The 22,258-nt window shown below is 43.2% G+C and overlaps 1 protein-coding gene across 1 annotated transcript; it reads left to right on the top strand.

Annotated features, from left to right (window-relative positions):
* Positions 1 to 1,087: 1,087 nt before the first annotated feature.
* On the top strand, positions 1,088 to 20,231 carry YBX3 (Y-box binding protein 3). Its single transcript, XM_080551575.1, has 9 exons — positions 1,088 to 1,483; positions 4,915 to 4,978; positions 6,691 to 6,724; positions 11,805 to 11,894; positions 12,433 to 12,555; positions 16,675 to 16,769; positions 18,401 to 18,572; positions 19,217 to 19,318; positions 19,721 to 20,231. The coding sequence occupies exons 1-8, from the start codon at positions 1,099 to 1,101 to the stop codon at positions 19,280 to 19,282; spliced, it is 1,029 nt and encodes a 342-aa protein (XP_080407701.1). The 5' UTR covers positions 1,088 to 1,098; the 3' UTR covers positions 19,283 to 19,318; positions 19,721 to 20,231.
* Positions 20,232 to 22,258: the final 2,027 nt, after the last annotated feature.

Genomic DNA, 22,258 nt, shown 5'->3' with positions numbered 1-22,258 from the left:
CATAAACATAAAGTAAGAAAATAAACATAGAGTGGAGGATTCAAAATTGTGGGACAAATTATCTTTTTGTTTCTTATGTGTATAGTGGGGTGCAATGAGGAGAACTGCAATAATAATTTCCATACAGGATTTGGAAAGTGGAGTAAGTAATTGAATTGGGAGCATTGATGCCGGTGTGGGTGGAAGTACCTTGAATGCTCTGATGGCATTTTGAATTTCAAAACAGCTCACTAGTTCAATTTTGGTCTCTGGGGTAGCTAAGGCTTTGTCTGCTTGCAGTTGTGGGAGGGTCTGCATTACAGATTTTTTTTCTTTTTGTTTTGATATCCATCAAATCCAGGTTCACAGTTCATGAAGAAGTAGGTGATGTCTCATGCAGTCCAACAGCATCCTGGCTTGTATGAGGAATAGTGCAGCCAGCAGGACCAGGGAGGTGATCATCCCCCTGTACTCTGTCTGCTCTGGTGAGGCTGCACCTTGAGTACTGTGTTCAGTTTTGGGCCCCTCACTACAAGAAGGACATCGAGGTGCTTGAGCGAGTCCAGAGAAGGGCTACGAAGCTGGTGAAGGACCTGGAACACAAGTCCTGTGAGGAGCGGCTGAGGGAACTGGGGTTGTTTGGTCTGGAGAAGAGGAGGCTCAGGGGAGACCTCATTGCTCTCTACAGCTACCTGAAAGGAAGGTGTGGGGAGCTGGGGGTCGGCCTCTTCTCACAGGTAACTAGTGATAGGTCAAGAGGGAATGGCCTCAGTTTGTGCCAAGGGAGGTTCAGGTTGGAAATGAGGAGACATTTCTTCTCAGAAAGAGCAGTCAGGCACTGGGACGGGTTGCCCAGGGAGGTGGTGGAGTCACCGTCCCTGGGGGGGTTCAAGGAAAGGCTGGACCTGGTGCTTAGGGACATGGTTTAGTGGGTGACATTGGTGGTAGGGGGGTGGTTGGGCCAGATGATGGTGGAGGTCTTTTCCAGCCTTAACGGCTCTATGAAAGCATACTCCAAGGCACGGCTCGCCGGCGCACACTCAGCCCGAGACTCGTTAGCAGCCCGTCTGGGCACTGCCCCCCGAGCGCCGCCCCGCCCGGCCGGCGCTTCCCCTTTAAATGCAAACGAGGCGGCGGCGCCGGCCCCCGCGGCCTGCGTTAAAAGTTCGGCGGGGCCATTTTGGGGCAGTAAGACCCAGCGCCGGCCCCGGGACGCCCGCCGAGCGCCGCGCACCCACCCCGACCCGCCCTGTCGCCATGAGCGAGGCGGCGGAGAACACCCCTGCCGCCACGGCGCCCACCGACACCACCCCCACCACCACCGCGGCGGCCGACGGAGCCCCGCCGGCACCGCCCGCAGCCGCCCCGGACGCCAAGCCCAAGAGCCCCGGCAGCGCCGCCGCCGCCAGCACCACCACGACCACCGAGGCGCCCGGTGCTGCTGCAGCCGCCGCCGCCGCCCCCGCCGCCACCGGGGCGGCGGAGACGGAGAAGAAAGTGCTGGGTGAGTACCGGGGCTGCACGTGGCCGGGACGGGCGGTGCCGCTGTCCTCGTCCCCGTCCCCCCCCGCCGCTCCCCGCCTCCGCTCCGTGAGTCAGGAGCGGGGCTGGGCGGGCTGCCCGCCCGGTGCGCCCGCGGCCCCGGGGGGGCTCCTCTTAGCCCGCTGCTTCATCGGCAGCAGGCGGGGGGGGGGGCTGCCGGGTTGCCTTCCACATGCTCGAGCCCAGGGTGGCGGCGCGTGTTGTCTTCCCGACTGCGATTAAACTGGATCAACCTGTTGAAAAGGGCCAGGCTGCAGCGAAGCAGTTCTAGTGGAAATAGGCTGCTATTTATACACGGCTAATCGTATTTATAATCTACTGCGTGACTCGAGGAGGCTAGCAAGATGAAAGTGAGGCTGGCTGGTAGCGTACAGTCCTGAACTTTGCTAACACAACATCTCTGAAGAGAAAGTGCAGAGCCCTGAACTTCACGAAGACAGCATCCTCTCTTCTTCTCAAGAGAAGGATTGAGGTCACAGTGTGGCAGGTACAGGAGCTGAGGTAGGAGGGAGGCTAGCAAAACAACCGTAGGTACAGCCTGCGTGGTTTTTCCCTCTTGTGTTATCAGATCTGTGAGTAATCAGTTGAGGCACACTGGTATCTTCTACATCAGGCCGCTTCTGGCCTTAACGCGGCTTGCTTCGCTCTTAGTAATGTTTTTAACTAGTTCACCTTTTGCTATTGCTTCATGGGGGAGTGAAAGAACAACTGCCTGTTCTGGTCTAGCAGAGAACATAACCTATCACAGCAATGCTTTTGCAAATTGGTCTTATTGCTAGGCAAGCTCTTTAGGAGATGTGAGAAAACGACGACTGATGCCAATTCAAAATGGACTTGAATACCTGCCTACCTCAAATGTCCCTGCTAACGGTCTTGTAAATATGTTCACTTAAGTCTCCTGTTTAAAAAAGTCTCCTCTTAAAAAAATCCCATTAGAAGCAAGGTCCGAGATGTGCTCTGAGTGTCTGATTTCTAGGTGTAAGGGCAAAGATTAATCAGCTTTCTCTTCTATTTTTCTTAGCCATGTTTTCATTAACTTAGTAATTTGGGCATGGGTAGGAGTAGTTGATGATTGTTTCCTCTGATGGGTGTACAGTGTCTCGTAGAAATACGTGGACTTCTGCTCCCTAGTGGGATAGGACTCATTGCATCAACTATCTTTGAATTGTCAGTGAAACTGGTTATGGTTTCCTCTGGGCTTGTCCTTCTTCCTGCCTGATCTCTCCACTATGACAGCTCAGGCTTAGCAATGTCTGTGCCATGGTCACGTGGACATAGAGTATAATACTATTGTCTGATGTTCTTCCCCTCACAGTAATGCTTAGGGGAGACTGTAAGACTGTGCAGGTAGGGAATATTACCCCAGTATGCTATTCTAGAGACTGACAGAAGTCTCCAGTATATTCTTGACAGCTTGTGCAAAATGATGTTGTTTGAGCCAGCTCTGAAACCATGTGTGTGGATTTCCATTTGTCAGCAGCCAGCTGGCCACACAGAGGTTTTGACTGCTGCTCCTCACACCAGTTCTCTGGCTCCTCTGTGAGGGTTTCTGTTAAACTTCTAGGCTTCTCTTCCTAATCTGATTGAAATAGGCCAACAGATTCAATGGCTATTTTGAGGGGGAGGAAAAGGATGATCGTGATGGAATCAGCGGTATTAGCCTTGTTTATTACAGCAGGCTAAAACCTGCATGCACAACTGGCTCCTGTTTCTGTGCTTGTTCCACCCCCTTCACTTTTTCCCCCCTTGACTTATACAGTGAGGTCTTGCATGTTTCCAATGTCTTCGTGTTAGCAGTAAGTGTCTGTACCTGGTGATGTCCCCATGAAACTAAACCTAAAAGCACACTTATAAATGTTGATGCCAAAGATGGTTATTGTTACACAGTCAATGCGAGGCAGTGAAACTCGGGTTTTTCTCTTGAAAATAAGGAGAAAGCTGGGAATGGATGCTGGATTAGGTAGTTTTTTCTCTAATAACAGTCTCAGTCTTAAATTGGTTTTGTTTATTCTAAATGTGAACATTTGCCAAAACCTTCACTTCTGAAAAGTGAATAAATAGTAATGGTATGGTAAATAGTCTGTTACTATTTTCAGTAGACCACAGCAACAGTACAACAATGGACTGCTACCAGCAAACACTGCTTCTGTAGCTGTGTATTGAGAGGAGGAGGTGGTCACTCTTCTTGTCTCTCAGGTATATGAGAATGGCAAGACTGTATGGGACTGAAAGTCTGTCTAGCTGTGTAACTGCCTAGTGAGTGTTCACAGAGAAGAATGCAGGTGTAAAACAAGTGAACTTAATTGTTTGCAGTGTGTTCTTCTTGCCTTTAGCAGACTGGCTTGGACTTCTGAACTGGAGACTCTCTAGACTTTTTCCCTTTAATTGATGCTTGTTTTTCCTGAACATATGTTAGGCTCTTAGCAAGTAGGCATTTGCCTGATGAGACCACTTTCAGGTATCTGCTGTATAAATTATAGGATGACTGCGTGGTCATGCTATGTAGTAAATAACATCTATTAAAGAATAGAGCCCAAAATTCTCTTTCCTACAGGTTTGGAAAGTACAAGTTTGTTGTCCCCACCCAGTTGCTGACAGGGAAGGAGAGGCTGAGCTTCTTCCATCACTCGAGTTCCTCCCACAGGAGGAACCTATATGTTGGAGGAACAGGTTTCACCAGATCCTATAAAACACTGCAGTATGGCTTCTAAATAAGATGCAAATTTGGTATTGTATGAGACAGGAGCTTGTCTTCTTCCTAGAACCCTCAGGACATGTACTTGGTCAGTTTATAGCTGATATTTCATGGAAGGCTTCCAGAAGTAGGAATAAAAAGAAAAACAAATGTTGGGTTCTTTTGGTTAAAGTGAAGTTGACAATGCAAGAAAGAGCTCATCCAAAATAAAGATGTGCTGCCCTTTTCAAATGAGAGTTGTGTGGTGTTTGTGATACTGCTTCTTTAGTCAGTTCTGTTTTCCAGTAAAGAAAGGGTGACACTGAGTGAAAGAGACTTCTAAATAGCTTCAGCTAGATGTGAAACATAGCTACTAAACTAAAGAAAACTGGTAGATGGCAGGTTTACAGCTTCATTGCCTGTTTCTGGGATAAGAAGTAGAGAAGAGATGAATGGCCAATTCTGAAAATAGAGCTGGGCTTCATTTTTAGATGCTGCATGCTAACTTCTTAATGAAGAACAGTAAGTTAAGGCACTAACCTGTGCCTGCTACCACATTAGTATAAACTGAAATAGAGATGAATACCTTAAGCATTAAGGGAGCAGAATCAGTCTAGTCTGACTTCATGGGCCTGTATAAAAGTATTTTTTGTAATACTAATCATAGAATCACTTCTTCTATACTTATGTTCTAGAGCAACTTTAACTTTTCTTTCCAGCCACAAAAGTTCTTGGCACCGTCAAGTGGTTCAATGTGAGAAATGGATATGGCTTTATCAACAGGTATGTTTAAACTATTTTGTATACACAATGTACTAAGACTTGTGGTACAGATAATATGCCTTACGTTAGTAGTTGCAACAGCAGACCTGACTACCGGCTCATGCAGTTAGTGGCCAGGGTTGGCCAGGCATTTAGTAAACTTGGATGCCTTCTCTGGGCCTCTTTCCACCATATACCCTTCATAGAAAGTGTGTGTGTGGGGGGGGGGGGGGTCAACACAAGGGGGAGGGGGGTCAAACTCTGTACAAATGTAGTCTGAGTAAACATACCTCAATTCTAATGAGCTGTATGGTCTTTCACGACTACCTGGATTCTTTTAAAGATGTGAGGAAAGCAGGAGGATGGGGGAAGGGAAAAAATTTTGGATAAAAAAATCAAGTGTATTTAGAGACTAGTCAAAACACCCATTCTAAATTCAATTTCAGCTTCTCTCATATGAGAAGATACTCCAGGCCTGGGTTCACAGAACTTCATTCTCTGAATATAAATGAATATCTGAATGGCACCAATAATAGCTGAGCTGTAAGTCAGGCTCATCACATCTCAACCTTATGTGTTTGAGACCAATACTTCCAAGTTACTGGAGGGAATTCCAGTTTTTAAGGCTGGAATATCTGTGGTGTTGAGCTTAAATCTCTTGTGTGATTTATGAGAAATGAGGCCCCTGCATAGAACAGTTGTCTTGCAAAAGACATACCTGGCACTTCATTTTTGTCCTGCAAGTTCTTAATCTATTACACAACAGGTAGACTTGGTGAAGTTGGACACTGTAGAATGAGAGTCCTGTTTTCAGGATCTGAAGCCAGTTCTGCTACAGGAAATGCTGAAATTACTATTCCAGTATCTAGTGACTACTATCTGGTGCAATATAAAAGAAAAGCTTGAATTAGGAAATGCTCTTAGTCTTTTGTAGTGCTTGAAAGTGGGAGCCTTCAGCTGGATATTGTGAGACAGCTAACAAGTTGCTGCACCAAGCTGAAGTCAGTCAGACCAAGCACAGGAGAGTTAGGATGACATATCTTCCTCAAACTCTTTGTGAGGGACCCAGCCATTCCCTCTGCAGAGAATTGAGTGACCAGACTGTAGGGTCTGGTTGTTTTTGCTGTATGGGAATACAGAATCAAGGTCTCTGACATCTTCATGTTTTGTTTGCAGGCGTCTGAACTGGCTCGTGTAATCTAGACAGTCTAATGACTTCTTTTCTGGTTCTCCCACCAGTGGATGCTCCTAGCACCTCTTGTGTGGAGTTGCCTGGAGTTTCTCTGAAAGAAGAGCTCTGTTAACAGCTGTGGCCAGTCCTGTTGATAGTCTTGCTTGACCTCTAGGATAGTAGCTCAGGTTGCATGCCCTGTAGAAGATGGGGGGGGGGGGGGGGGAGGGAGTGGTGGAATAGTGAAAGGCAAGTAGTCTAGTCATTACTCTGTCCTGTGTTGAAACAAAATACTGAATGCTACCCTGCAGATTACAGGGAACCTCCCTCCTGTTCCCCCCCCATCCTTAAGAAGAGCTTGGGGGGGCTCCTTTCTGCTCTTAAACATATGACTGGAAATTCAGAGCAAGGTCCTGATAGTACAGCCTTATACAGAATGTGTGGAATTCAGGGGATGTACAACAGCCTGGGGGAAGGGAGGTTTTTTTTACTTGTAAAGTCAGGGATTTCTATCTAAGTATGTTAGTGTGAAGTCTTATGACTTATCACTTTCTTTTCACAGAAATGATACCAAAGAAGATGTGTTTGTTCATCAGGTAAGAGAGCAGTAATTATACTTGCAGATGTGTGTTATCCTTGGCCTGTGGTAGGCTTCTTGTGTAGCTTCTGGAATAGCTGGGTGGCTGAGGTCAGCTTATCTTTGCTGCTCCTTAGAATATTTACTCCAAATATCACATCTTGGCATGCATGCATTTCAGGGAGGAATAGGAGGGTATGTTTTCTTTCTCTCTGAAGTCATAATTGAAGGAATAGGTATTATAAACCTTCATGCTGTCTTCTGTCTGCTCTGATTTGAACACTAAACTTCTCCCCCACCCTCAGGGAGACTTCCTATGTTTTGTAAATACTTCTGCTGTTTGTCCTTCTTCCCTTCCCCCACTTTATAATGCTCCTCCTGTGTCTTCTGTTTCTTCCCACCCTTTTTTTCACTTTGAGGTCTGTTCTGTCTGCCCTCCCTGGTATTGGAGAGAAAGTGATCTAGTCTGGCTCTTGACCAGGCTGGGTTGCCATCAGCTGTTGCTGCATGAGGCAGCTGTTCTTGGGAAGAAGGGGAGGAAGGCTATGTGCCAAGTGTGCCCAAGTAGGGAGAGATTGCCAAGCAGCCTGCCATTGGCTAACCTTCCTTGAACTGTCAGTAGGCTGTACTAAGTTTGTACCGTGAGTCTTGGGTCACAGACAGCTAATGGGAAGGCAGAGGATGCTGCTTCCATGCTGATGTAAACCGATTGGCTGGCATGGATCTGGTTTTGCATCATCTGAGACTTCACCAGCAAATGAAATACTATCCTTGAAGCTTGTCCCTGTGAAAGGTCTGCAGGCCACGTGAGCCTTAAAAGCAGAGCTTTCTTCATGGTGTGACAGTATTTCCATGAAATGTAGCTGGTGAACTTGCACTCAGAGTTGGTTACAGATGGAGAGGGTTTGTGCATATGTAGTTAAACATCTTTGGTAAACATCAAGAGTCAGTTTAGCTCCTGTAGCTTCATGACTAAATACCCCAGGCTAACTGTTTCTCTGGGTCAAGGGTTTAGACCCATTATCCCTAAAATGGGTGGAACCAGGAGGGAGTAAGACTCATGCCTGTAACAAGTGAAGATATGAGGAAGTATTCCCAGCTTAGTTAGTGGTCTGGGAGCAAGAGCTCTCAATGTGTATACAAACTTCTCAAGAGGTCTTAATTCATATACAAATTTCTAACAGTTAACCTCCTTCCTTAATGAACATGTGTTGTGTGCACACTGATATACACCCTTCTGGCTGCTGGTACAGCATCTGTGCGTGGAGGGAGATGGGAAAAGTTCTCATAACTGAAAGGTGTTTTGAATAGGCAGCACTGTAAAACTGTCCTGAAGGCAAACAAGGTCTCCCTGAGACCTGTGTGAAGATAACCAGCTGTCCTACTGATGACAAACATGACACAGATCAGTGTTTTTCTTTAAGACTGCCTGTGAAGACTCAAAACAGTGAAGGCCCACAGCAGGATGCTATTATCTGCTGTTTTGTCTCACCCGTGGAGATGATTATTTACCTGTATGTAAACTGCTGCTGGCAAGAACTTGATTTTCAGCTGTGGAAGATAAGATGCTCTAGGCATGAGCACTGAGCAAAACTGGCTTGGTGTTTCAGAAACACCACATCACATGCAAGCTTGCATCTGATTAAACCTGTCTGGGGGCTCTGTATGGCAGTGTAGATTCCTCCAGATGCAGCCTACGTCAGCCGTGATCAGATGTTCCTAAACTTTTCCATCCCGAGCTGTTCCGGTCCGTGGACAATGGCAGGAAGCGGGGGTGCGAAGGAGTGATGGGTCTGCTCTCCGCTTGGTGGTGCAGTGGGAGGAGGTCCTTGCTCGGGGTGTCCTGGCTGGGGCTTCTGCCCTGGTGCCCCTGCGTGGTGCTGGGGAGCTGCTGCCTGGCCACTCAGGGCAGGAGCTGCCAGGCAGGGAGTGGTGTGAGGAAGGCAAATCTGCGAGGAAGGCGATTCAAACATGGCTAAGCAAACATCCTGCCAGCAGCTCCCTCGCTGTTCTGTGTTAGTGCCTGTGCAGCTCCTCCTCCCCTTCCCCCACGCCCTGCCCGGGGAGGGGCTGGATTATACATCTAATCCCTTTAGAATAAGGTTGACCTAGTTGAACAGATACACCCTCCTCCTCCCTCAGTGCGCACATAGTGGGGAGGGAACAGCCCGGTCTCATGATCGGAATGGGGGTTAACTCTCAGTGTGTGTCTATTGGATGCTATTTATAAATGAGCACAGATTAAAATGCTTTTCTCTTTAGGGCATGCATGGCTTGCTTTGAATTAACCCTTTGTCTTGTGGGGGACCTGAGCAGTGGTTTGGGGAAGGGCAAGACTTGCTTGGCTTTGTCTTGCTTGTTGTCCTTGTGCAGTTTGCTCGTGTGAGGTGCTGCTGAGGGCACTGTGTCAGTTAGGTGCAGCGCAAGCAGTGGGCATTCCGTATCCTCACAAAGGAGTGTGAGAGGGAAGGAGGAGGGAGTTCTGCAACTTAACACCATTAAAAGTGTAGGTAGCTAGAGAAGCTTTTCTTGAGGCATAGTTTGAATCAAGAAGCAGTGAGGTGAAGCTTGTGCAGCAAAAGAGACTAGTCTCTTTTTCTACACTTCACCAGGCTGTATCTTCATGCACAGTGTTTATAGTCCAACCTGGTATAGATGTACCAGTAACTGATGTGACGAATTTTGGCTATCACTGTGACAATGCTGGATGTGCACATGATGTGGTGATATCATGAGGGTACAGAAAGAACTCTTCCAAACAAAGTACTGAACTAGCTCTGAAGTTTATCATAGCTGTCTGTTCATCAGTGTTCCCTTGGGAAAGGAAAGGCTTTGTGTTAGCTGTCAGTGCTGCCTGTGTTAACACAAAGGCGCTTGAGCTTGCAGAATGGTGGTGAACAGTAACAGGGAGAATAGTGCTCTCTCCTCTCTGGATATACAGAGTACAAGTCTTTTTCTCTAAGCTTGGAGCTTAGGCTTGTTAGCAGCTTATTTCTGCAGTGTTTACCTACAGCTGAGGTAGTAGTAAAGCCATCCACTTACTGTCAAGTTTTGAGATATTCTCAAAGTTCTTTGTGTATGCTTTTATGAAATAACCCCAAAGCCTACTGCATGGCAGCTTCTATCACCAATTGACAGATCATTCAATTGCAAATCCTGAACTTTGAAGCTTTTGTCCATAAGTCTGAAACAGTACGCATGAAATCATGTTGATTTCATCTTCCATTATCTTTCTTGAAAGTTTGAATAGGTTGATTAATCTTAAGTACACCCTCTGCTGAAAGGATGTCTAGTAGTCCTCTTTCCTCTGCCCTTACAGGGAAGGGGAGGAGTTTGAAATGCAGCTTGTTGACATCCATCATGTGCAGAGTGTGAGACTTCAGAGTCATGTCAATTGTCTCAGTACAATGGTAGTGAAAAAATTAAACCCTTAATCTACAGTGAAAGTAACGATTTTAGTGCTAGTACTTAGCATTTATGGAAAACCTAGGACTTCCAGGTGGTTTTAGTAATGGGGCAGTTACTAAGAGGTCAGCAAGAAAGCAAACAAAGCTGTCCTGGCTGAAGGTGGGAGTCTCTGCTTGTTGTGGTGGTTCCCAAAAGAATGTGCTTGAGCAGCTTGTTCTCTTCCTTCTCATTATCTCATCTCTTCCTATCTGTTTTCTTTCCTATCAGAAAAATTCCTGGATTGTTTTTTGCTTTGGTAGCAATACTATCTACACTTTCATGTTCTTCTAAGGCTTAAGAGCCTTTCAGGGACACTGCAGTGTACAGAGAAAAACTGGATAGATGCAGAGCTATAGGGCTACAAGGACAGGCTGGCCTGTTGCCTGAAACAAAGGGGATTGTTTTCAGCAACAAATGAAAATACTTTTCCTAAACTGGTCAAGCTCAACTTTAAACTGACTAGAATTTTTCTTTCAGTACTTCAGTGGGAAATATTTTGGGGCTAGTGTTGACTGAATGACTATAGTTGCCATGCGCTGGTAATAACTTCTCTGATCTTCATTCTGCCTTCCTTTCTTCGGCTGCAGACATATTACAATTCTCTTATTTTACTTTGTAAATGTACTTTACTTCTTAAGCAGGATTTGTGCATTTCTATATACTGGATCTACATCTATTTCCTTCATGCTAACAAGACATCCATATTAGGAGACTTCGAGTAGATTGGTCTTTAATCAAAGAGGACTTTAGTAAAAAGCTGGTTCCCTGGATTGTCTTCTACAATGTATGTGTGCTTAATGTTGTCTGATCTCTTTCAGTTTGTGAACCTGTACTTAATGAACTGGCAGTAGCCTTTCCTTGTTATAAATGCCTCTCTGAAATCCTGGCAATGTTCTACTAACTGAAAGGCATCCATAGCTGTTAGGCTGAAAATCACTCTAGGATGTTTGGGTGTTCCTGTGAGTCTGGGGTTAGAGGATAGGATGATGTCAGCTGGTTCTGATTGCAAGCAATGTTAATAGTATTTTGGGGATTCTTGTCTGAAAGAGATGACTATGCTCTAGTAATATTCCCCTGTGTTCATCAGGGACTTGCCTAACTTTCTGGGGTCTCCCTTAGAGTGCTTAGGTAAAATGCATATTTTTGTTACTCCATAGTTCATAATTCTTTTCTAGTTACAAAGAGCTGTCATGATACCTTATAGTTAATGCCACCTCCTACAAAATACTCATGATCTTAACATCTTTGTACATGGTCAACAGGTCTCCCAGTGATTGTAAAGGAATGGGTCACAGTTGTTGCTGGAGCTACTTCAGTATGGCTTGCAGGAGACCAAACACTCCATTTGAGTGTATGGAAATACAGAAAGATTGTGATACTTAGTAGGCTTGAAAGGGGGAGTCCTGGGGCAGCAGCAACTTGTAAGCTTGTGAGTGTTGAAAAAGGAGCGAACCCTGACTAAGGGAGGAAGGAGGCCCTGTAATAAAGTGGAGGGAGGGAATCAATATTTTTGAAGTATTTTGGTGTGGTGACTGATCTGGTATGTGGAGTTCGGACTGTAACAGGAAAATATAATTCTTCCCTCATCTACAGTGCTATGAAGGAGTAAGATAATGAGTAAGATTAACTAATGTATTTTTCTTTATCTAAAGACGGCAATAAAGAAAAACAATCCACGGAAGTATTTGCGCAGTGTTGGTGATGGAGAGACTGTAGAATTTGATGTGGTCGAGGGAGAGAAGGTAAGATTATAGAGGTGTAATACAGAGTTTACATCACTCATCACTCTCATGGGAAGTAACACAGAGCACTGTCTGTACATCTAGTGTTTTTTGTCTAAAGTGTTGATCCTTTTACTTGATAGAACAGTTAATGCTTATTTAGCAGTCTGCAGGCCACAACTGATATATATATATTCCCCTGAATAATTTGGTTTGGAGTCTGGTAACTTGAAAGTTCTTGAGCTTCTACTTTCTCACTCATTTTGAGTTCTCTGAGCTTTCTGGATCTTTATATTTTAATCAGTGATTTTTTTCCTGTTTTTTTCCTACCCTCTGAACTTAGTCTGGTAGGATCTCAACTCATTAGCTTATACAGTTGTAACTCTTGTGTTGCAGGGTGAGAATAACAGACCCGCTTTTGCACTACAGGAGGAAAGGATCTGTGTAGCTGGGAACTGATGTTATACTCATGCAAACAAGTTATTCCTTGTTTCTTTCTTCCCCTTCTGGCTCGGGTTCTTTTCTCACAGAATTGTGGTTAATTTTTTTGGCCTTTTAGGGTGCAGAAGCAGCTAATGTCACTGGTCCAGATGGAGTCCCTGTAGAAGGCAGTCGCTATGCTGCAGACAGGCGCCGCTATCGACGTGGCTATTTTGGCCGACGCCGTGGACCACCTCGAAGCGTAAGTTTGACTTCTTAGTGATGGTTGTCCTACCACAGCCATCTTCCATTCTTGTCAGGAGATGGAACAACAGGTTCAACGGTGGCATGTGCTAAACTGTTAATGCTTAAGTTGTTAGTGTTCTTCAGTAATATTCTCATATTTTTGCTTTGTCCAGCATATCATTGATGTTAATACTGAGCCTTATTATTGGGTGTCCTGCAGGCTTTTTTTAGCATCTTTCTGAATGGTGTTAGAGCATTTTTTGGGTGTTAAGCTATCTTGTTGAGGAGCAAACACAGGAGTAAAACTCCTGATTGTTTCCTTTTGCTCTCCTAAAATTAAAATCTCCCTCAACTGTCTTCAGTGAATGGTTTAGTTGATAGTATTGGCTTTATCTTGGAGCTGATTCAAATTTTAAATGAGCAGACATATCAAGGCTTTGACACCCCTGTGTACTGCTGAGTATGGAAAGCAGCTGTTTCCTTCTGCCTGAGGAGTGATAATGTGAGACCTGTCTTGGACATGGGGAACATTCAGTCTCGGGGTTCTTGCACTGGGACGTATTCTCTTGGATGTCTAATGGAAATGTATGCAGCTAAAACTCTGGCTTGCATGTGATACTGTTTGGATCCCAGTAGTTGAAAGTATACACAAGGGGGACAAATTGTGATATACTGTTTTCTTAAGCTTGTTTATATCCAAGTCTCCATGTTAGTGTTGGGAGGGGCAGTACTAGACCTTAACTGCTTCGTGACCTGGTGATTGATATGAGGCCCCTTTTGAAAACTGAAAACGTACTGGTCTTTCTCTGGTATCACTTCTAGAAGAATTACAGCCTTCAAAGCTTGCAAATGCTCCACCTAAAGTTATTAACCTGGGTGCTTATTGTGCATGAGGCTTTTTCCTTCCATTTGGGTTGTTGAGAACCCTTTTGAATGTCAGACCTGCCCACCAGAGCATTGATATGTCCTCTAGATCTGGTGTAATCTGTGAACTGACAGCAGAACAGAACTTACTTCTAAGATTTTGGACACATCATAGTACCATCCCCTTAGCATACCATTCTTTATCAAAGTAACTAGGTAGACTGTGTGACTGCAGTGACTTCTCAAAGATGGTAGTGACACTGGCCAGCATCTTTAGCACTCTTAACTGTATCCTATCTAGTCCCATAGACCTGGATGTGTAAGATTGTCACAAGTGACACTTTCTCATGACTTTAGTTACGAGTTCTCCAAGAATGCCAGCTCTGGCTGCAGCTATGCCTGCTAAACTCCTTGTGTATTGCAGTGGAGCATTCTTATGTTCTGAGCTAGCCTGAGGGCTGACCAGTTCTGATGGGCTTTCTTTACTGACTTACTGATTAATTAGTAGCCCGAACAAGTAAAAGCTCCATTCTGAGTGTCCTAGTGGAGTGAATCCTCTTCTGAAGCATTATTTCTTTTGAGGAATTTTTTTCTTGTATCAGTTAACACATTCTTCATCTTGCAACTGCAAGACTACTGCATTTCAAGAGGCTTATTTCCAATATCCCTTTTTCTTTAACAAGGCCTCTGCTTTACCATTCTGTTTAGATTTGCAAAGGGGAAAGGAAGGTAGCAATGTCTGAGCCATAGCAGTATGTATATGCTATTTCCATGGTGCTGTTCACAGCTGAACTAAAGGTGTTGCTGCTTGACTTGGAGTTGTTTCCATCTAGCTGTCTTTCAGAACTCTTCTGAAACTTTTTGGGTACTCATAGTACGCTATTCTTAGACTTCAGTGTCTCAAGGAAGTTCAATTGTTTATAAGCAACTGTTGTTGCACATCTGAAAAAGAAATTTCAGTGTACCTACGCCTGATACACTTTAGATCTACTAGGCTGCAGAGGTGACTCTTCAAGAACTCAGTTCCATGTCACCAATACTTTCTTTAGTAAAGAGCAAAGGATTCAAAAAAATTTTTACAGCTTAAAAAAAACAGTGCTATAGCTTAAGAATGGCAGTAATATTCAGCTTTAGTTTAAGGTGAATTTTGATGCAGCGGTCTTCCAGGTTTTAGAAACTTCTCATTGCTTTCACTTAGCAAATGTAGTTCAACCTTGTAGCCCAGCAAGAGATTTTTCTTTGTTTATTCGTGTTTTTTGGCAAACTTTAGATGCTATCCATTGTTTGCCATGCTAGCTCAAATGTCTGTATTCTGGATGTAATTTGCTGGGCCTGTTCCTGAACACCTGTGATTTTCTTCAAGAACAAGAAGAAACTTCAAGAATATGAATCTTTTAACCAGCTTCAATGGACATTTGTCTGGATTGCTCGGAGGGTTCTGTGGAGAGCAGAGATGCTTCTTAACTGCATTCACTGAAGAAAAGAGGCTGTGGTCTTCCACAAACTGTGGTAACAGACATGGTGTGGAGCTGTAGTCGGAATGTTAATACAGGCAATGAATCATGAATAACCTTGAACTGATGAGGTCATCTAAATCCTGTGAACGAATGAGTCAGAGATGGGCAAAATTGTTTGGGAAACACTTTAAAGGCTGACATTTCTTGTGCAGATGTGAAAATATAAATGGCTCATTCAGTAGCTTTTGTACAGTACTGAAATGGAAGAACACGAATAAATTGGAGGAAGCAGATGAGTAAAAAGCACCTTGCAGTTTCAGCTAATGCTTAAAAATACGCTTTCATTTGGGGAGAGAATAAAGCTTCATATCTTCATGGGAAGTTACAGTATGCCTGCCTATTTTGTAGGAGGAAATGTGGAGTGAAGCTGGCCAGGCCAACTTCTTACATTGATCTTTTAGGATGACCTAATGTGTTAGCAGGTATCTTACATTAGAAGCTTTCAGTGGAATATGTTAAATGAACAGGACTGTGTGCTAGAGATGTAGTGATGTTTTAACAATACAGATGAAGCTTTCGCAGTCAATGAATCTAATAAACTTACTATTAGTGTAATAAAACAAGATCTCAAAGCTCAAGTTTTGGCTTCTGGTTACACTGTCAGAAGTTAATGAAACAGTGTAACAGCTTTATTCTGGAAGCATACTTGACCTCTGGCCAGCAGACCTATTTAACTTTCAGTTAAACGAATGTATTAATTTTTGTGATACTACTGATATTTCTAGGCTAAGCAATTCAATGTTTTCAACTAGCTGTGCAACCCAAGCACATTTAAAATACTGAAGCATCAAAATTCAGTTCAAGGTGAATAGGAAAACAGTGTCTGCATTGTTTTCCAGTAGTGCTTCATCAAGTTCAGTCATTCCTTTTTGTCATTGTCACTGTGGGAAATGCTGTTCTTTATCTGAGATTTCAATGCAGGTTTCTGTAGGGAGAATGCAGGCTTCTATAGGGAGGAGTGGACCTAGGTTGTGCCATTAAAAGGCAATATTGAATTTCTGTGTGTCTTTAAAGAGCAGTGAACGTGATGCTAATTGTCAAGTCCTATAGGAGAGGTTTTGGCTGAAAACAGTTTTGCATTCCTCCTTACTGTTAGCTTTGCTTTAACTTCTGGCATGCTGTCCTTTTGACAAGACCTTCTAGGCCTTCATGATTTCTAACTTCTGGTACTACATGTTAGAACTGATGGAGATTCCAACTGTTAGCTCACATGTTGGAGAGAAGTTATAATTATGCTGGGACATGCACAGAAGGGAGGGAGATGTGAGGGAATGTTTTTCTCTAATGGAGCCAGACCAGAAGCAGTCTGAAGCAACTTTGAGCATGATGACTTTCAGGTAGCTATCCTAATTCAGAAGTGTCCAGATCAATGGCTACCTTTCAATAATGCATTTACCTCTTGCAATTCAGTGACATTTGTTTTGAAATGCACTCTGGTATGTGTTAGAACTGTTGGTTTCTCTCTTTCTCTAGAGGGAGGGAGGAGGCATCAGCAGGTGGCTTTATCTGCTACTAGGAGGAACAAGGACATTTTAACTCTTGTTCTGCCCCCACTGTCACTTTGCTAAAACAAAAGCCTTATGGTATGGTATCTATGCTTTGAATGTAGAACCTAATGTGTTGGGATCCTTGTACAGGCTTACTGTTCTGTCTGAACTGGTATTCAAATCCTTGGACTATAGAGTCAACATACACCTGTGAGGAAAGATAACACTTCATCTTTATCTTGGTCTCCTGATTTACTTTGCTTGCAGGGTGTTGAGGGAGAAATCAAGGATGGGATCACAGAAGGAGGACAACTTAATCAGCAAGTCCATAGGAATCCTACGTATCGTCCCCGCTACCGCAGGTTTGTGCTATTTTCTCTGCTTGTCATTGCAAATAAATGTGGTCTATAAAAGCTTAGAGTAGGAAGTTGTATTCCCCAACATTCATGTACATGTGAGTGGTAGGGAGAGGTGAGAAGCATTTTAATATTTATACCTTTCTACCTACAGGAGGTTACTGTAGAAATAGCTTAATGTGACTGTATGTTACTCAGAGCCAGGAATAGGTCAAGAAAGGGCAAAGTTTTGTATTGTTACTTCTCACAACTGAGCAACATTGAAGTGAGTTGGAAGCTCTCTTGTCCTAGCTGAACTCTTATGTCTCCTTGAATCTAGATTCACCATTGTTCCACTTGATCTGGGACAGGTAGATCCAGCATCTGCAGGGGCAATGTGTGCTCTAATACTTCACATAGACTGCATCCACGTGTAGTAGCATAGGAGTTTGCAGTTCATTGCTGGACTACTGGTCTGTCTGTATCTAGCACAGTCCTGTGTGTTGCTTAGGCCTTTTTCTAAGCACTGGCGTCTCTTGTAGGTACAGAAAAAAGCCTACTATTCAGGAAAAATTCAAGTCATGCCTTATCTCTTAGAGGCCATTAGATTGTATGGTAGCATTTCAGTGAACTTGCAGTATCCTGTGCTGGTGAAGGGATCCCTGTAGGGATCCATAAAACTGGGCTAAATGGGTGACCAAATAGGCTATTCTTGGGTTAAGACAAAGTTTAGATTGTACATGAGCACTCATGCTTTCCAATGGGGTATGCAGCTTAACTTGCTGAGTGACGTGTTAGTCATCCCTTTAATTGGCCAGCATAGGATTTTTCTTTATTTTTCAGTCTTAATTCTGACATGGCCACTCTAGTTTCCATGTGTTTGCACTGAGGGAGCAATTCCATAATTGAGTGATTCAGTGTAGTTCAAAATATCAGTATATGAAATACCCAGCCTCTGACTGCTACACATTCTGAGATGTTGCCCAACTATTTTTTTAACTTCCTTTAAGTGGAAAAGCTTATTCAGATTCCTGACTTCTTGTGACTTCTGTTTCCTCTTGGAGGATGAGTGACAAATAAGACCAGTGAACACAATCCAGTAGTTGTCTCTCATAATTCCTTATAGAGACTACTCTTCAGGAGCTGAATTGTATTAGTATGCCATTCAGCAGACCTCACTTGCTCCTCTAAATCTTGTCCTTGTTTTATGTGGTCAAGAGGGGCAACATTGTATTGGTTACTTCAGAGGGAGTATACAGAAGTGGTTCATGGGTGTAATAGGAATTACTAGGAATTAAACCATTCGATTACAAATAAGGCTGGGCTAGTCCAAGGCTAACTTGGTAGAGTTATGTGGCCACTGCTGGCTTGTTTCTTCTCTTAGCCAGCAGTTCAGATGACCTAACTACCTCTTTATTATAGACAAGCAGTAGAACATGCTGATGTAGTCTCAGTGGTGAAGAGACACCCAGGCTGCTTGTCTACTCCAATGAAACAAGTTTTTCCCTTAAACTACATGACAGCCAAACTGCAAAGGGATTGCTTGCTAGCATTTGATGGTACTTGGTTAGAGAGGTCTTTTTGCTAGGCTGAAGTTAAGGTAGTTTAACCTTCTCAGGACTCCCTCATACTTGATACATATTTCCCTGTCTCTTCAGAGGTCCCCCACGTCCACGCCCTGCCCCAGTGGCAGGAGAGGCCGAAAACAAAGAGAACCAGCATGAAGCCAATGCTATGAGTCAGCAGCCACTTCGCCGTGGGTATAGGCGCCCGTACAACTACCGGCGTAGACCTCGTCCACCCAATGCGTCAGCTCAGGATGGGAAAGAGGTAAGCATGCTCCTGGCAATGCAGCAGAAACTGAGTTTTGATGATATGAATATTCACGAGCCTCTGTTCTGCTGGGAGGATTTACCAGGTGTATTGGTGTGTTGGAGGTTACTGATGGCTGACTCCAAAATGCTGACAGAGGCAGCTGGTTTCATTGCCTGTTCCTTATGAACTTATTTGAGCAGCTTACCTTAAATGGAACCAGCAGTGGGATAGGAATTGCTTCTGGATAATTCTTAGTTGGAGTCACTGACACTCTTTTGAAGTAGAGAGAAACATTCTGAGCTTCCTCAAATATCCTCAAACCATCTCTTTCTAGGATAAGAGAGCTCTGAAAGCTTTGGATCAATTTTCTGAGCTGCTTGAACTGGATGAATCCAGGTTGTAAACAGACTTTACCTAGTGAGCAAATCTCTCATTCTGTATCCACCTGAGGTAGTCTCTTCCATGTTGGAGCTGCATTGAAAAAAGCGTATCAAAAATGATTTGTGTAATGCTTTAACTATAAGAAATATGCTAAAATTATATTTTCTGAAGATTCATCTTCCTTGCTTGTATAAAAACCTGGGTTATATTGGTGCTGCCACTGAACAGAGAAGGGATTTTCTTAGTCTTTGCCTCTAACAAGGTTTATTGTGTCTCAGACAAAGGTGACTGAAACACCTGCTGAAAATCCTGCTCCGGTGACTGAGCAGAGTGGTGCCGAGTAATGTCCAGCTTCCCGAGGCACCTTTACCATCTCTCAGGTAAGGAATATGGGTAGTTCTTGTACTCCAACTAAAACAGGATCGTGTATATTTCTAGTACTTTGGGTTGTGGCTGTATCCCCATATGTCTGGCTATCTAGTAAGTTACGTGCAACTTCTGAGAGCCTTGTGTAGGTGAATCAAGGAACTGTCTACTGTTCTTTCTCTCTGTGAGAAAACAAGTCTTGCTTTATCTGTATCTTCAGTAATAGCATCTATTAATGAATTGGTGCTGTTTTGCTGTAGGAAGATGCTGTATTTTCAGTTTGTAGATAGGATATGCCAGTCATGCTTAATCTGTTAATCAGAACACTCACCCTTCTGACATCCCACCTTTTCAACAGTGAAGTGAAATTAAGTTACATATTCTGTGATTATATTTTCAATCCGTCTTTTCAACAGGTGTCCTAAAGTACAACTCAAAAGTAACACCAAAGAAATATTCAAGCAATAAATACTCAACAATGATGAAAGCAAAGATTTGAAACATCAGAACTTAAAAATAATACCAGCAGCTGAGATCCAGGGAACGCCTGCAAGACAGATGCATGAAGAGAAAGAGAGCGAGATTCAGAGCAACCTCCCCAGTTTCAACAGCAACTGTGGGTTTTTTCTTTTTTAGAATTTCAATGTTTTGCTAGTATTGAATTTTTCAGTTTTTCTTTTGGTATCAAACTGAAAAGAAAAGGGAAAAATACCCAACCAAAGAAATGAAATTGAAATCAAATGCTTTTTTATTGGATGCTGGTGCTAAACCTCCCAAGTGTGTTGAGTTTTCTTTTTTCTGTGCCAGTCCTGTTCACTGCAGGACACGGGGAGGAGAAATTTCCGCTTTCCTTGGTAAGATCTATTTGAAACTGTGCAGCATGGGTGACGTTCCTCACAAATAAAAATGATTTCAAGTACCAAAAAAGCAAATCCATTTGAAGTGTTTGTTCATGTTCTCATTTAAAATAATGAATGACTGTATCTTACTGCTTCAGCATTTGTGCGAAAATGAGGGCTACATCCTTAAATGTATAAAGATGTCTTGTCTCCAGCTATGTTGGATGATACGTGAGCAGTGTTAAGTAGGGCTACTTGAATGTAAAACAACTTCTACAGAAAATTATACAGTGGAGCTATAACTTAAAATGCCTTCTGATTTTGTGACTCAAATAGCTAGGTTTTTCTGTTACTGTCTTCCAGCAGGAGTTTGGAAGATTAGGAAAATTATCCTGCTAATGCATTCCAAATCTGTTTTGCAAGGCTCTTGTGTTCTGTAAACAGTAGAATCCAAGGTTCTCTTTGAGATTCCTGTCTGCTCAAAAAGACAGCTAACATAATAAATGCCACTTCATTCAAGCTTCTGTTCCAGAGTAGTGGCAGTAAAATTTATTAGCCCCCCCAAGAACTTTTTTACTGAAAACAGTAAAATATTGTATGTCTTCTGTGTTGAAGAGCAAAGTTCTTAAAGTTATTAACTGTCATACTAATGCATGTGTTTGTGTTCCTCCCTGAAGTTTGGCCTTCGTGAAGTTCGGATATCTTGCAGGTGTTATCAGTCTCCTTCCAGCTGCTGAATATGGGTGTGTTCCTTCAGCTATCTTGTTGCATGCTTCGTTCTCCAACATGTCCAACGTTTTTCATGTTTCTGTCTTACAGTTGCTGTTACTCCAACCTTGGGTAGTGTATTTGTATCCTTAAAACACCTCTTCCTGAACTTAGTTATACAATCCTCACAATCTTTATTGAATAGCACTTCATGTAAACCCTCTTTGTACAGAGCAACACTGTACATGTGTATGACAAAGGAGTAGAGATTCCTGGCAGGTGAGTTCTGTCCTCATCTACTCTAGTTTCTATGTTCAGGGAAAAGGCAAGGATTTGGACTGAGATTTCTAAACTTATATCAATGTGTAAAATAGCCCAACTTTGTAAAACATCCAAAACATGGACTTGCCTCCTAAACCTTTGTAAGATAACATGAATTGGGTTTATAATAAGAACTGGAAAGCAGAACTGGTAAGCACTAGTACCGGAGGAAATAACATTCTAATCAAAGTGTGGGCTAATGTTCTGATGAGGACTGATAAGCTGAAGCTTACATTTGAAATGCAAAGTTCCCCCCCTAGGCCAGGCCTTGTCAATTCTATTTTATAGTGTGTCATTACAGCCTTGTATCAGACAACATATGACTTGGTTTGCTGGTTCTTGGATACTTGTAGGCATCCAACTCTTTCCCTGCAGACAAGTTAAGTACATAACAATGGACTGTAAATTTTGTTGTGGTGAATACTGTAAAAAAAAAGTGGCAGTGCTAAACATCAGAGCACTTCCTCGCCTAAACAAGTGTTTAAAGATCAACTCCATGCCCTCCTTGCTAAGCTTCACACACTTATCAGCTGTGGAATTAAATCTGACCTATCTATTTATGCAAAATGAACTAGTGTGAACATATTCCACTGTCTGTCCAGGTCTCTGCATTAATGATAATTTAAAAACAAAGTTTAACTGATTTGTGATGTGCCTATTAAGTGTTACTGTAAGTGGATAAGGGAAGAATAACTAAGAACTGAGGAATAAGAACTCCTTACTGCTCTATTTGAGATCATGGAGTGGCAGTGTACTAGTGCCCCCTTCTCTTACTTTTGTGGCTGTTTGAAAAAGCATGCTTTTCCTTAAAATACAGTACAGGAATCACCTATGAATAACTGCTGCACAGGCTGAAGTTACATTAGTGGAGTTCACTGAGAGTGAGCATAAAACTAAACTGCTACTTACTTTCATTACAAAAATCTTCCTACTGGATTATTAGAAGATGTCAACCTAGCACTTACTGTTACAGTTTAAGTTGTGAACGCTAGATGGGGATGTTGATCCACATCCTTTCTACTTCTGTAAACAGAATTTGTATTGTGCACCCGTCACAGAAAAATCCATACTTTGATGTGGCTTCTG

The sequence above is a fragment of the Anser brachyrhynchus genome, assembly GCF_964034855.1.
Source record: "Anser brachyrhynchus genome assembly, chromosome: 1".
NCBI lineage: Eukaryota > Metazoa > Chordata > Aves > Anseriformes > Anatidae > Anser > Anser brachyrhynchus.
Note: the sequence above shows the minus strand (reverse complement) of the source record. Positions and strands in the feature narration are given on the sequence as shown.